This window comes from Leuciscus leuciscus (genome assembly GCF_965113295.1).
Source record: "Leuciscus leuciscus genome assembly, chromosome: 20".
In the NCBI taxonomy this organism is placed as follows: domain Eukaryota; kingdom Metazoa; phylum Chordata; class Actinopteri; order Cypriniformes; family Leuciscidae; genus Leuciscus; species Leuciscus leuciscus.
Genome location: NC_138744.1, coordinates 13,200,222 through 13,216,429, shown reverse-complemented (window position 1 = coordinate 13,216,429; position 16,208 = coordinate 13,200,222). Strand labels below are relative to the sequence as shown.

Sequence of the window (16,208 nt, the reverse complement as noted above, 5' to 3'; positions counted from 1 at the left end):
CATATACATATTATAATTTACATTTAGACAGGGGTGTTGCTAACATTATAACATTTAGAAATGTTTATAGGGCCAATGTCCCCCATTTCTGGGGAGATGTTAAATACCCAGTATTTTAACCTTCACAAAAAAATACCCTGCTTATAAGTTAATGGCAATTTATAGAATAAATATATATCTGAGAGAGAGAGAGAGAGAGAGAGAGAGAGAGATGTGTGTGCTGCGTCTGTCTGTGCAGTAGTGTGTCACGTGTGTGTGTGTGTGTGTGTGTGTGTGTGTGTGTGTGTGTGTGTGGTGTGCTTCAATGAAAGCAGCGCATTAATATAGAATGGTGGTTTGACTGACTGGAACTACCTGTGCATTACACTATTTGAACGCACACCTCCCAGCCAATCACAATCGAGTATTCTGACAGACAATGGTGTGTACATATCATTTAATATCATATAATATGTGTAATAATAATCATTATCTTGCAATAATTGCCATTAAGTTGGTCAAATTTGGACATATTTGTAAGAATCTCAGAATCCTATATATATATAATAATGAAATTTGTAACAAAGTAGGCCTAGTCATGTTCATTAGCAATACCATGGCTCTTCCATATTCCTGACTGTGGGAACTGTTGTTACAGATGCTTTTAAGATACATGTGATACACGAGTAATCTATTATCTGTTTTTTTCAGTGAACTGTTAAATTTGCTTTGTCAGTTCTTGACTGAAGCAGCTATAAGAATCTGCTCACTCTGCATCTTGCCCATGTTATTGTCCTATTCATCAAGTTCATCAATACTTTTGGAGCTCAGACAAGCCAATGTTCACTGCATCAGTGGCAGAGTGGGCCAGGAAACATATTTCCATTCTTCCATTCATTGTAGATTATTTGGCACCACAAAATCTCCTACATTTATCACAAAATCAAATTATGTCTGTGTAAACTGACATCAATTTTAAAGCCTCTGGTGCAGTTTTGTATAGTACAGGCTATTGTCTCTTTTATATGTCTTTCTTTGGCTCCAGCTAGTGGCCAAAAGGCTTAAGCAACATATTTTGGTCAAAGTGGTGGCACAAATAAGTCCTCACATCAGTGAGTACAGAACAGGAAGATCAGAACATACTGTACAGAATAAATTTATGAGTGCACACACACACACACACACACACACACACACACACACACACACACACACACACACACACACACACACACACACACACACACGCACACATACAGACACACACTTTTATATCTGTGCAGTATGTTTATTATTTTTTATTGTGTGTATATATATTACAAAAACGTGACGACATTCTCATCTTAATACAATTATTATTTGACTTTATTATTATTTAGTTTAGTTGTAGTTTAATTGCAACGCATTTTTATTTGATCATAGTACGCCCGTAGCCAGACAGACCTATATAACAGATTGAGACATCTAGAGGTAATCCTAAAGGGTTTAAACCACTGGTCATACATGTGATTATCATCTTTTTTTTCTGGATTATTCTGGGCAACAGCAGAAATGATTTACTCTCACTCTCTCGCTCTCTTTCTCTCTCTCTCAGCAGAATCCAGTTAAAGCTTGAGAACTGTCTGTCCAACAAAACGACAGCCTGACTAAAACACCACTGCGAGTTCCCCGTCTCTTCCTGTACTCTCAGACAATAATCCGTCATCAGTGTAATAAAACATACCTATCACGTATCAGTTTGACTTTGTTATTAGACTGAATGAATGGCATAAATTCTGTAAAATCAAACATTAATCGTAGGTAATCAGATGAGAGGCAGCAGGAGACAATTATTTCTCCGTTTAACAAACAAGACAGTGACTGATGCAGATAATTATGCAGATTCTTCTCCCTTACATCTCATGTCATTTATCCTTCACAATCAGATGAGCTAAAGAAAAACTGCAGCCACTCAAGGTTATAGGTGCTGCCTTGATGAAACAGATGGAGCTTACATCTGGACAATTTTACACTGCATGCACCAGAGTAACAAAGGGATATGATCACGGTATCTAAATTGTTCAGACTTTCAGGACTCAGACATTTACCTAGAAATGTACTTGAATTTTTAATGAGGAGGTTTAAAATGGAACCCTGTGGAGTAAAAATAGTGAGACAAGATGGTTTTCTGAACAGGCAGACTTGCATAGTCTTTAATGATCCAATGCAAAATATTATAACTTACAAATGCATTAGCAAAAACATCAAAATGTGGAAATATAACTTATATACATTACATAAATTGCAAAGCATCTTAGGTAAATAACCATGTGTGTGTGCAATCATGACATAGCCATTTGTGCATAGCCATAAGAGTCACTGGCATGGCATAACATCACTTGATGATGTTTATTTTAAAAAAAAAAATGAAAAAAAGAAGAAGCATAAAAGACATTTCTGAATGACCTTGCAAAGTTTTTGTAATCTTACTGCAACCTATAAATATAACATCTGTAATGTACAATATCACACACAATATATTATACAGCAGTCCATTTCAATAACTTATCGTCCATTTAAAATCCTTAACTTTAAAAAAATGATTATTAGTTAAATTCATTTATTTCCTGTTGCAATGTTTTTATTTCTACAAACTACAATAGATGTTAATAGGCTGTTAAGACATATATAGATCTATGGGTTTTTTCAGTCTTTTGCATATACATTTGTGCAACAATATTACAATTTCTAAAACTGCATTGTAACTGTTGTGAAATGCATCATCGCATGGCGTGTTCTGGTTTAATTTGGCAGTGAAATGAATATCTCTAAAGGCTAACTGTGCCTGAGGCCTTATAAAGGAAGAGATTTTATTCATTATACTAAGAGCTGTGAGCCTAAAAAAAATGACAAACCAAATAGAGGGCAGACCAAAATAATATCCAACAGTTGCTTAATTATTTATTAGTCACTATACTATGTGTGTGTGTGTGTGTGTGTGTGTGTGTATATATATATATATATATATATATATATATAATTTATTAGTAAATAAATGTAGTTACATTTTTAATACTATTTTAAATACAATTTACTATTAATAATAGTTAATAGTAAATAAAAGTTATATCTAATTTTTATTTATTAAGTATTTTATTAATAATAATAATTATTATTATTAATATTTTATCAAAATGAATTATTACTATCGGACAGTAAGAAAATTTGTTTGTTGTTTATCTTCAGACTTTGGAATTGCTCAAGCCACAATACTACCTTACTTATCTTAAATTTGATAATAATCTAACTTTTCAGCTAAAATATTATTAAAAAAGAGAAGTTAAACCTACTTACATTCATGTCAATCAGACTTGCAAAATATGAATGAGATTATTATAAAGATAAGTTACTATACTGTACCTATTTACATGAAAGTCAATCAGGCTTGCAAAATATGTTATCATAAGGCTTTGTACCTTGCTGTGATGGCAAGCTGCAACTTTAAGAGTTACTACAGTTTTAAAGGCTCAACTAATTGTTACCATGACCAATTATTCTCTATTCCAGCTCAAATAAGCTTCATTGTGAATCTCCCAGTGTCCCCACCATCTCCACCTCCACCCATGGATGATCGTGGCACAAAGTCTATAGTGGCAGTGTGTTTTATCTGTCCTTTGCTCTGACTCCAGAAGAACATAAACACGAAACAGATCGCCACAGAGCTGAGGAAAGAGAGAAATCCCATGGTGGTAGCAATGATGAGAGTTTTAGCATCAAATGGGTAAGGACTTGACACTCGTGTGGAGGAGTTAGTAGAAGGAGGCAATGAAGTTTCCATCCATCCCTCGTCTGAGAAATACGATGCGGTGCGGTTTTGTGGGAGCCCCTCCACTTGCAGACTCACGGAGATACTGTCGTTCCCCGCTGCATTAGCTGCAGTGCACAGATACGTTCCACTGTCTTGTACTTGGGCATAACGCACTTCTAAACTTCCATTAGCAAGCACTCGTACTCTCCCGACAGAGCTAAGTGCAGTCTGCTGGGCTGACAGCCAGGTAATAGAAGGCGACGGATAGCCCTCAGCTCTGCAGTCAAACCGTATGTTCACGCCCTCCAACACACTCGCATCCTGCAGCTGGCGGTCCAGAATCTGCGCTCGTCTGCACGTAAATATAACTGGAAGATCAGCCTCGGAAAAGTCACGAAATGCCTTCTTGTGCTGATTCTGAGCCGAACAGGTGGGTTGGCGGCCATCGAAATCCAGTCTCCGACGTCGTCGCACAACCCAGAGTAGCCTGCAGTCACAAGCCAACGGGTTTCTGTCCAACCGCAGTGTCTGCAAGTTCCCTACCGAGTGGAAGACACTTTCTTCCAATGTCGTCAGACGATTCGAGGACACATTGAGCAGACGAAAGTGGACCAGACCCCTGAAGGCAGCTGGCTCAATACGTAGCAGGCTCCCACCTACCAGGTGCAACTCCTGCAGCCGCAGAAGCTCCCCCAGCAAGTTGCCTTGTATGGAGGTGATGGGGTTGTAGGACAGGTCGAGGTACCGCAGGTAAGCGAGATGGCGCAGTGGAGCATAAGGTACAGAGCTAAGGTTACAGTTGCTTAAAACTAAAGTGGTAAGGTTGAGACCAACCAGGCTGTTGCTATGTAACGTCTCGAGAGAAGGCCAGTGGAGGATCTGCAATGTGCGCAGCTGGTGCAGTCGGCGAAAGGCATTGTTGGGCAACACGCTTATGGTCAGCTTGCGCAGGCGCAGCTTGGTCAAGCTCTGAAGTTGCGACAGAGCCTCAGTGGGGATGGAGGTCAGATTGCTGCGGTCCACGTTCAGCTCCTTCAGCGCCTGCAGCCCAACAAAAGCCCGTTGCGAGATAAACACCAGGTCGTTTTCTCCTGCATCGAGCTGCTGTAAGTTAGTCATGTCCCGGAATGTGTAATCCAGGAAAACCAGGATCTCATTCTCACTGATGTCCAGACGTTGAAGGTTTGAGAGGCCGGAGAAGACCCCGACCGGGAGGATCTTCAGGCGGTTGTTCTTTATCCTCAAGTATTGCAGGTTCTTCAGCCCCTGAAATGTTTCCACCTCAATCATGGAGATGATGTTCTCACTCAGGTCCAGGTCCTCAAGCTTTGACAGGCCGGAGAACTGACGCCTAGCCAGCGTTTTCAGTTGGTTTCTTGAAAGGTCTAAGCGTTTGGCATTGTTGGGTAACCCCTCAGGCACACCCGTCAGGTGTCTTGAGGAGCAGTTGACCTCCAACGTGTCACGGTAACAAGTGCATTTCTGCGGGCAGGTGAGGTCAGCAGCTGATAGGTTTAGGCACCACAGCAGCAGGACTGTCCATGCGCCCCGCTGGCCACACAGATCCATGAACATCTTACCTCCTTCCTGCAAAAAAGAAAATTACATTTAAGTGTAATTAATCTTAATCTTTTTAAAATCATAATGTCAAGTTGTAATCTGTGTATTCTTGTTGGCTTCATGGGGTTTTGAAAAACCTTTTGAATCACTGAAGAAGTTTGGGAAAAGAATACTTGATGGTCACACAAGTCATTAAATTGAAAAAAAAATTAATCATTGATTTAATTAGCTATTTTCAAAAATGTTTTTAAATATATTAATCAAAGTTAAAAACTATCTTCTTAACTGTTAATAAGTATTGAATCAGTTTTGTTAAAATATTTTTTCTAAGAATGAATAGCAATAGATTATTACAAACTATACACATTGTTTTCTTTTCAAGAATTTCATTATTTTAATTAGGCTTTTTTTCATTATGACATTATTTTCATCACGTTTTATTACCCTGACATATCTGACTTTATCTCTCTCCAAAATATCAGTGTTAATTTTAATTCAGAACTTAAAAATATGCTCATCATAGAAGAGAAGTAATTGTATGTATGAGATGCATTTGCATAATATGTTTATTTTTTTTATTTTTTAATCATGTTTTTTGAATAAATTAATAGATATCAAAAAAAAAAATGAAAATTTGTGTTTTGTTATTGACCCAAATGCATCTTGATCAATCACAACGGAACAGTACTATTGTAAGTACTACTAAGTATTATTCTGCATCTAAAATAAGCATTTTCAAGAACTATAGATGTAAAATTATTGAATTAGAAGACAAACGTTGCTGCTTTACCCATAACTCATATTTTTTATTTGTCTAGTTATACTTACCAAGGGACTTTTGTAGTGCCAGTTCTCATAACCAGATATTTTCAGGATGGTATCTATGTCGGGCTCAGTGTTCGTTGGAGATGCATTTAGTCACATTTAGACGTTACGTCACACTTCCAGAAGCCTAAAGCAGAGAGAAGAGAAAAAACAGCAAAAAATATTGAGACTGATTTATGATGCTAACAATCTCTTTAATCCTCTGCTTTTAGACAGACCGACTGATCCAGACACAACTGAAGTTGTAGAACAGCTTTGCATCCATTCCTGATGAAGGACAGCAGTGGAACATTCTAGACATGTTTTTGTACGAGACAGCAAAATGTATGTGTGTCATTTAAATGCACACTCATTTGGGAAATGTAACGATTCGGTGTGGCTTAACACGCACGCCGCACGGCACAATGAGATTCAAGGAAATAGTATTTAATAAACTCAACAATCACTTCAGGAAAACCACAGGAGATATAACAAGTCTAACCACACTTAAACATAAACGTAAACGAGACCGAACACTGAACAGAAAGAACTGTGCGTAGAAACTAATAAGGAAACTAACTAGGGAACACAGAACACTGGCAAAGCGGGAACAACTAACTGACTGAATACAAAACTAAACAGACCTAAACATAACCCTGACAGTAAATAAAAATGATGAGACAGGTGACAGCTGCACGGTAACATGCTTATTTCGCTCCAGCCCTCTGCATTTACATCTCGAGGGTCTGATGTGAGAGGACAGGTGTGTGCAGGGCACTTTCACTATAGTCCAGCTTAACCTCATGTCACAGGGTGCAGGTGCAGAGACCTAGACACAAATTAGGAATTACCCACTCAGCATGGACAGACGTTGACTCTGCTTCAGTTTAATGGACTGAGCTGAGCCAAACGACCCATCAGAGCCCAAAGAAAAACACTGGACTGCACAGTAATATATGAATTCAACATGCAGTCTAAATCAAGAGTAATTCATTATCTAACATACTGTACATGCACTGAATTAAGATAAAACTGCACTCTAAAAAAAAATAATACAAAAAAAGATTATAGCAATGTGGGTTTTGAGAGAACCTTACACACCTAGGATGTTTAGCTTTGTACTGAAAAAGGAAATCAAGGCAACGTGATGGATTGAGATGAGAATGAGATTTGTTCTTTCAATAAGTGCAATTATCCTCAGTAATTTAGCCTATTTGGATTTGTTTGTTCACTGAACGTTAAATGTCTCCTGTCAAATGTCAATAAGCAGCACAAGAATTTTTTATTTATCTTTATCATGCACAGTTTTTATTCATGAATCACCTCTAAAGGGAAAGACAGCTTGCGAGTCTTTGCCTCAGAAAACATTTTGCATCATAAAGATGCTTCAATTTATTATATACAACCTCCATACTTCACACATAAACCTCAGTAAAGGTGACAATTAACAAACTACTTAAAGGGATAGTTCACCCAAAAATGAAAATGTTGTCATCATTTACTCTCCCTCAAGTTGTTCTAAACCTGTATTAGTTTCTTTCTTATGTTGAACATAAAAGTAGAATGTGGGTAACCAAACAGCTGCTGGTCCCCATTGATTTCCATAGTATGAAAAAATATATATACTATGGAAGTCAACGGGGACCAGAAAATGCTTGGTTCTTCAAAATATCTTCTTTTGTGTTTAACAGAAGAAAGAAACTCTTACAGGTTTAGAATTGGACTAAATTGGAATTAAAATGCTTAATATATCATAGTTATACACAGTATTTGTACAAATTTCTGGTACAGTAGTACTTTGCATACGAATGAACTGAATGAAATGGGTACAAACTCCTACCTTGTCGTGACAAAGTCCTACCAGCCTTGCATTACACCTCTCCCACTGCTTGCTTGCTTAATATAGCCTATTCACATGGGTCTGGGATTCTCTTGTTCTCCTGTTTACACACAAAGCTTCTATTTTGAACCTGTTCCTGCTAAAAAACACTTAAAATGAGGTTGACTTGTTTCCCTGAGTTCTCCAGTTCAGTGTCGTCCCCAGTCTCCTCACAAAGGCCTTATACTGGCCAACTAAGCTGACTCATAATGCCGTATCTAGCCAAAGGAGGGAGAGAGAATCACTATTGGCTTGTCTGTTTTGACACCATATTGGTTTTCCACACAGCAGAGAGCCTGGCTTACACAAATTAAAGGTGTGAATCCCTCTCTGTCGTCTTGTGAAAGACACAGTGCAGCAGGTGTAGGAGATCTGAACATGGAGGTGACAAAACTCTTGCTCTGTGTCTTGCTGCTTGCCTATATGGCATTTTCACACTGTCTGACAACTAAGCTCATCTTGATTGCTATTAAAGAAGAGCAAGAAAACTTAGCATAAGTGATTTTGATCTCATGATTTTAATGCTAAAACATCTCGACAGCTGGCTTTGAGATTGCTTTCAATTAAAAAAATGTTTCTTGTTATGTACAAAATTTCTATATATAGCATTTATGGTTAAAATAAATTGTTTATATTTTATTCATATTTTAATATATTTATATATTACTTTTTGATGGCCCAAACCCAAGATGCCTCATAGTAAAACCGTTTTCCTATGCCTTTATTTGTATTAATATATACATATTTTCCATATTTTAATTAATATATATACACTCACCTAAAGGATTATTAGGAACACCATACTAATACTGTGTTTGACCCCCTTTCGCCTTCAGAACTGCCTTAATTCTACGTGGCATTGATTCAACAAGGTGCTGAAAGCATTCTTTAGAAATGTTGGCCCATATTGATAGGATAGCATCTTTCAGTTGATGGAGATTTGTGGGATGCACATCCAGGGCACGAAGCTCCCATTCCACCACATCCCAAAGATGCTCTATTGGGTTGAGATCTGGTGTCTGTGGGGGCCATTTTAGTACAGTGAACTCATTGTCATGTTCAAGAAACCAATTTGAAATGATTCGAGCTTTGTGACATGGTGCATTTTCCTGCTGGAAGTAGCCATCAGAGGATGGGTACATGGTGGTCATAAAGGGATGGACATGGTCAGAAACAATGCTCAGGTAGGCCGTGGCATTTAAACGATGCCCAATTGGCACTAAGGGGCCTAAAGTGTGCCAAGAAAACATCCCCCACACCATTACACCACCACCACCAGTCTGCACAGTGGTAACAAGGCATGATGGATCCATGTTCTCATTCTGTTTATGCCAAATTCTGACTCTACCATCTGAATGTCTCAACAGAAATCGAGACTCATCAGACCAGGCAACATTTTTCCAGTCTTCAACTATCCAATTTTGGTGAGCTCGTGCAAATTGTAGCCTCTTTTTCCTATTTGTAGTGGAGATGAGTGGTACCCGGTGGGGGCTTCTGCTGTTGTAGCCCATCCGCCTCAAGGTTGTGCGTGTTGTGGCTTCACAAATGCTTTGCTGCATACCTCGGTTGTAACGAGTGGTTATTTCAGTCAAAGTTGCTCTTCTATCAGCTTGAATCAGTCGGCCCATTCTCCTCTGACCTCTAGCATCAACAAGGCATTTTCGCCCACAGGACTGCCGCATACTGGATGTTTTTCCCTTTTCACACCATTCTTTGTAAACCCTATAAATGGTTGTGCGTGAAAATCCCAGTAACTGAGCAGATTGTGAAATCCCGTCTGGCACCAACAACCATGCCACGCTCATAATTGCTTAAATCACCTTTCTTTCCCATTCTGACATTCAGTTTGGAGTTCAGGAGATTGTCTTGACCAGGACCACACCCCTAAATGCATTGAAGCAACTGCCATGTGATTGGTTGATTAGATAATTGCATTAATGAGAAATTGAACAGGTGTTCCTAATAATCCTTTAGGTGAGTGTATATATATATATACACGCTCAAAGTTCAAAGCAAAGGGAGATATTTTCTTTTAAAGAAATTGCTTTTTAAGGACTACAACAAAGGCTGGTAGGGACTACAAGACATTCCTCCCGGGTTAGTGACATCACTAACCCTAAAATTTAAATAAACCCCGCCCCCGGGAACGCGATTTATAGATTATCAAGACAGAAAATGCTAATTAATGACTAGAGGATAACTACACATAAGCCACATAAATTCACCCACTAACCATTCAGAAATGTTGTCTATGTTGTCACTTCATCTTGAATCTCTCCATCTTTCTGACTTCGGTTTGAACATAAAAGGCTAAAAGTTTTGGAAATTTCCAGTGCATGTCTGTGTGAGGTAAAAGGACACAAGCTGTTGAAGCTCCGCCCTCTGTGCAGGGAGCAGCAGCTCATTTGCATTTAAAGGGACACACACAAAAACGGTGCGTTTTTGCTCACCCTCAAAAAGCGACAACTTTAACAAGCTGTATAAAAATATCTGTGGGGTATTTTGAGCTAAAACTTCAGATACATACTATGGGGACATCAAAGACTTATTTTACATATTGTGAAAAGGGCATTATACCACCCCTTTAAATCATGCACTTTTTTTTACATTTACATTGTTAAAATAAAAATTTGTGGCCCAAACCCAATAAGATGCCTCATAGTAAAACTTTTGCATAATCACATACAGGACCGTCCTACATTCCAGCTTTGGCAATGCTCTTATCTAACAATCAACACTCTGCCAAACATCGAGTGTGCCCTTGTCGATCTGATGCAATGTCATCACAGTTAGCCAGCCCTCACTAAGCTGAACACACCCGAATAATGTGTTGTTTTTCTCATTTCAGACCTGATTTTCATACTTTCACATCAACAGTCAAAACTCATCAGGGTCAGGCAGGCTTCATTAGGTTACAATAACTGACATGGACGTCTGCCTGATACTATAAAAGGGGGGCAAAAGCTTTCCACTGCTGCTGTAGCTGTTCCCCTGACTCCATTAGTAAACACAACACTTAAAGCCTCTGCAGACAGACTCCAATTTGCACTTCACTGGCTCTAGGCATGCAGAAGGGCTTATAACAGTAAGAAAAGAAGAATTATTGAGCTTTAACTGTGTATTTTACTGTGAAAGGTCAAGGGAAGGATGCGCAGAGCAAAAGGATGAGGGAATCCAGCCATTTTAAAATGAAAATTAACTTTCAACATTACAGGATATTCACAAAATGTCAGCCAAAACCACAAGATATTTTATTTTTACCCTTTATTTTACCTTACAACAGCGTCTAAAATTTCAGGACCTCTTCAGTGACAATATCAGAGGTCTCCAACCTGCATGTTTAGCATGACCTCTAACCTCTGAGTGCAGCCAGGGAATGTGCTTCACCTGCCTCTTGGAGCCCGTGCTATTCTCGTCCCAGCCGGGGGGAAACCACCCTGAGCCACTCTCCAATCTCCAATTAGAATTCCTCACATCAGTTCTTCACAGCAACAATTGCATCAAAGTGAGAAAGAGGCTGTTTATGGCCCCTGGCCTTCCAACCCCGCCACAGAATAAAGCCATGGGAATGAACGCAAGTATTCAAAGCTTTCAGAAACAGGTGTTGTTTAGCTATGGGATATGATGACAGATCTTCAGGACATGGAGTATTTGTTCCCTTTCGAGCTTGCCCGGGGAATGGAAAAATAAATATTACAGAGAAGGTGAGGTTCACACTTGGATGCACAAAACACAGATGCTTCCTCAAAGTGTTTGCATTTCAAGCCCACAGTGAATTTACAAGACGCTTCTGCTCATCCTTCTGTAATCCACATTTGCTGAAAGTTTAAAAAACATATCCATTGTGTGTTTGCATGTGTAGCATATAAAACAAGCATTTATAGTCTCAGCCTCTGTTAAAGTGTGACTGATTTTGTTGCCTTAGTGGTGGTTGTTTGCCAACGTCTTGTTTTTGTGTACAACGCCATTAACACCTTATCAGATTACAGTTTCCCTGGGAACAGCAAACCACCATGCACACTACCAGTTTAATTATTAAACTATTGATTGAATTATGGTTAACGACTTCGATTTTTTTTTACAGATAGTGAGCCTGCTCATTTCCCCTATTTTTACATTTAGATTGCCTTTGCCATCATCTAATGCTCACTTTACTGTAAGTTCAATTTTAAAAACATTTAATAACACTGTTTAATAAATTTAATAACACTGTTTAAAAAAAAATTAAAAAATCTGATTTTCATATACGGTATTATAATTTTGTGATGCCTAAATCCACTTGTAGCATTTAAAATGTTTTTTATTTATTTAGACAAAAAAGTATTAAATATCAAATTGTGTTTTGATATTGTAACATTTATCTTTTATCAGCCATAGCATGAACATGATTATCTCAGTGTATCCCTTGAAATTATTCTTTTTGAATTTAAACATTTGTATTGTTATTGTGTATTTTTATGCGTATGTCTTGTTATTGTAAAATAATCATTATTTAAATTTGCGCCATAAATCAGAAATAAAACAATAAAAAAATGATAGACAATTATAGACAAATAATTGCTATAAGTTTTTAGCACAGAAAACAATATCAATATGTTGTGTATATTTTACTTGGTCAAACAAATATGAATGTTCATGCTTTCACTGTTTTTCATGATTATGTGGAGCAGCTGAGAGAGGTCACGTTGGGATAACAACAGTCTGAAGGACAGATTATGATTATTCAGCTTTGTGCTGGTCACTTCATTCAGTGCGTGTACATTGTGTAACCCAAAGACATTAAATGTAATGCAAAATAAATGTATCTATGGAAAAATGAACACGAGATCATCATCTCGCATGTTACTGCCTGCCAGAAGGCAACACACATACTGTATGTGCATGAGTGTTTTAAAATGACTTTAACAGTAACTTTTCAAGGACACACAAACGAGGTCACCTCAGGCTAAACTGAATGCATTAATGTAACTAGGTCACTGCATATGTGCATTGCACAAGTTAATTGTTAATTTTAAGCAAGTTTTTAAAAGACAAAAGATTACAAACATATGCATTTATACTGTATACATAAACCTGTGAAACATGCAGCGCCAAAAGCATCTGAAATTCAGACATGCTGGTGGGATGGAGATAATTTGTTTAGTGAGGGCCCGGATTCAGATTTCATTCCATTGATGCAACGTGTCTTGAAGCAAAGAGTATAAATCAAGTATGAGTCCATTGATTTTTTGTGTGATTGTGAGAGTTCACACATATGGATGTGCTTTAAGCTCATATGTCATCTGTGAAAAGCACAGAAACTGCTTCGCCCATGTATTAGACGTCCATAGATTTTAATCCATCAATTGGCATTGAAACCCAGTAGTGCTGACAGATTGCCTACCATCCAGGGTCACAGATCCAGCTCTTAAATGAAACATTCTTTACAAAAAAAAAAAAAAAAGAAAAGAAAATTTGAATCAGCAATTGCTTAGTTAAAAGATGGGTCTGGTCTGTAGGAAAAGTTCACCAGTGAGATCTCTTCATCTGGCTGTGTGCTGTAATACAGGACACCCATTAGCAGGGTCATATGGTGGCCTGGATAGTTCACAGTCTAAGCGGTCCTAAATAGGTCCGTTTTAGGGCAGCAGGATTACACAAAGAACCAGGATGATGTTCACAATGTGAGGCGGACTTATCAGGGCCACAAATCTCAAATTTAGTTCAAAGGTAACTGCTGTGCATTATTAAAAGGACAAAACTGGTCAAAACAGGGCATCTGCACCTGTTCAGTGATATTAAACCACACTCCAAAATGACTTCATAGCGGCAGACCTCATAAATCACATGCCGATATATGAGGGAATGATGAGAATGTCGAGTGACCAAGCAAAACAAACCAGTGATCAAGTAAGTGCTTTTACTGCTCCGCCCCATCAACTGGTGATAAATCAGGCCCTGCTGTGCATTACAACTCTTCTGATTAAAGTGCTCGTCTGGACCGGCCCCAAAGCTTGCGCTCCTTCAGCGCTGGTTCACGAGTGTGCGACAGGAATTTACAGTGCTGCACATCATGCGGGATGTGGGATCCTGTTTGAAATCTCATTAGACAGAACTTGCTCAGATTGATTAGTTCTAATTAAGACAGCCAAGACTGCCACTGCCAGGGGCCTCCGAAACCTCAGTGACCATGCGGGAATGCGAATGCTGCACACAATGCCAGCTGACCACTGGTGCCCCTGACTGCTATTTTTAGGTGTTTGCCTCCCAAAACAAAATCTGGCCCTATCAATTGGGCTTAAACAAACTAAGAAACATCTATTGTCATTGAATCTAATTGGTCAGTCAAACAATCTATCTATCTATCTATCTATCTATCTATCTATCTATCTATCTATCTATCTATCTATCTATCATTGAGTCTAATTGGTCAATCAATCAATCAATCAATCAGTCTATCTATCTAATCTAGAGTCATTATCTATCTATCTATCTATCTATCTATCTAGAGCCATTGAATCTAATCGGTCAGTCAATCAATCATCTATCTATCTATCTATCTATCTATCTATCTATCTATCTATCTATCTATCTATCTATCTCTCTCTCTCTCTCTCTCTATATATATATATATATAGATAGATAGATAGATAGATAGATAGATAGATAGAGTCAATTAATCTAATTGGTCAATCAATCAATCATCTATGTATCTATCTCTCTATCTATCTATCTAGAGTCATTGAATCTAATTGGTCAATCAATCAATCATCTATCTATCTGTCATTAAGTCTGATTGGTCAATCTATCTATCTATCTATCTATCTATCGATCTATCTAGAGTCATTGAGTCTAATTCATCAATCCATCTCTACTCAATTTACCAGCTTTACACATACCTGATATTTTAAGAAAATGATTTTGAATCATATTTTTTTGTTTTTTAAAGAAACGTAAACAGCCTATGTAAGAATACATCAAATTGACCATGTACATCCACAATATCACCTATACATTGGAAACCATAGTGTTAGAATGAAATTCCTCACATATTGTGATTACAACAAGAGTCTATAGCAAGAGTCGTTAAACTTTAATGTCTGTTGTTCAGCTTAAAATAATGTAATAGACAATGGGCTATGTTTTGACATCCATGAGTAAGAAGTCTGAATGTGACGAAATGAGTAACTTCAAAATTAGTCATAACCTTGAAGAACACCAAACAAACATTACTTTGAATATAACCTAAGTAAACTATCAGAACAAAACACAAAGCGGAACTCACCTGCTCCCCTCACATTATCTGCATGGCAGCGATTTCATAGCTCTCCAAGTCTTTGTCCATCTCGGTTCGCAGTTCCTCACTTCTGCACAATGTCCTCTAACATCGTGCTCAGAAAGACGACGAGCCTGTCTTGAGACAAGACCCGAATGTTTTTAATCGCTTTGTTTCTTCATTAATTCCTCCTGTCTACGACACATCCCTCCGGGGTCTAGTAGGATAATTGTAACCTTAATTTAGGTTGGCTGTTCTCCGTACTGACGCTCCTCTGCACTCGCTCCTCTAACTTCCAACTCCCACCTGCCCGTTTCAATACGAGTGAACATCCAAACCCCAGCGGTTTAGAGAGCAGATCGGTGTTTACTGGTCTATTCAGCAGAGCTGATGAAGGATAACACTCGTGAGGGCACTCTGAGAGAATGACAGATATTTGTGAGGCTTGGCCAAATCTCCGGATTTAGGTAAAGCAGCAGATGGTCGCCTGAGTGAGACTCGTGGCTTGTGGATGGTTGAAAACATCTCATGGGACACATGTTTACTTTAGTCGATTTATTCGGTACAAATGCTCACAGTGTGACTTTTTGTGGTAAACTGGTTTTAATTGCTTGGTATTTTGTTGAAAAGAGAACAAAATCCAAAACTGAAATTAGTCTACTTAAAAATAAAATAAATAGAAAAGGTAAAAAGCTGGCATCCTTGACAGACCTTTAATATATAAACAGTATTTCAAGAGTTATGGAATGACTCAGATTTAGCCATAACATGCTATAAACATCAACTAAAAGGCAACAGGGCACATAAATTGTTTAAAAATGGGCGAAATAAATTCTGTTTGCTTTGCAGTGGTTCCACAGGGAATTCTGGGAATGCCCATTTCCACATGAATATGCAATCACTTTGCTACTTTGTAGCATATAGCCTACTTATTTAAAAAGGCC

General features: G+C 38.2%; 1 protein-coding gene across 2 annotated transcripts; it reads right to left on the bottom strand.

Annotated features, from left to right (window-relative positions):
• Positions 1 to 2,382: 2,382 nt before the first annotated feature.
• lingo4b (leucine rich repeat and Ig domain containing 4b) lies at positions 2,383 to 15,744 on the bottom strand. 2 transcript variants are annotated; one of them, XM_082149421.1, is made up of 3 exons: positions 15,274 to 15,744; positions 6,155 to 6,278; positions 2,383 to 5,353 (listed from the first exon to the last, which is right to left on the bottom strand). In XM_082149421.1, the coding sequence occupies exon 3, from the start codon at positions 5,339 to 5,341 to the stop codon at positions 3,527 to 3,529; it is 1,815 nt and encodes a 604-aa protein (XP_082005547.1). In that variant the 5' UTR covers positions 5,342 to 5,353; positions 6,155 to 6,278; positions 15,274 to 15,744; the 3' UTR covers positions 2,383 to 3,526. The 2 variants fall into 2 exon arrangements, with proteins under 2 accessions (XP_082005547.1, XP_082005548.1); XM_082149422.1 differs by lacking the exon at positions 15,274 to 15,744 and adding an exon at positions 6,370 to 7,175.
• Positions 15,745 to 16,208: the final 464 nt, after the last annotated feature.

Bases quoted from the DNA above. Each gene is read 5' to 3' on its own strand.
- lingo4b (XM_082149421.1), bottom strand. From the start codon at position 5,341: ATGTTCATGGATCTGTGTGGCCAGCGGGGCGCATGGACAGTCCTGCTG.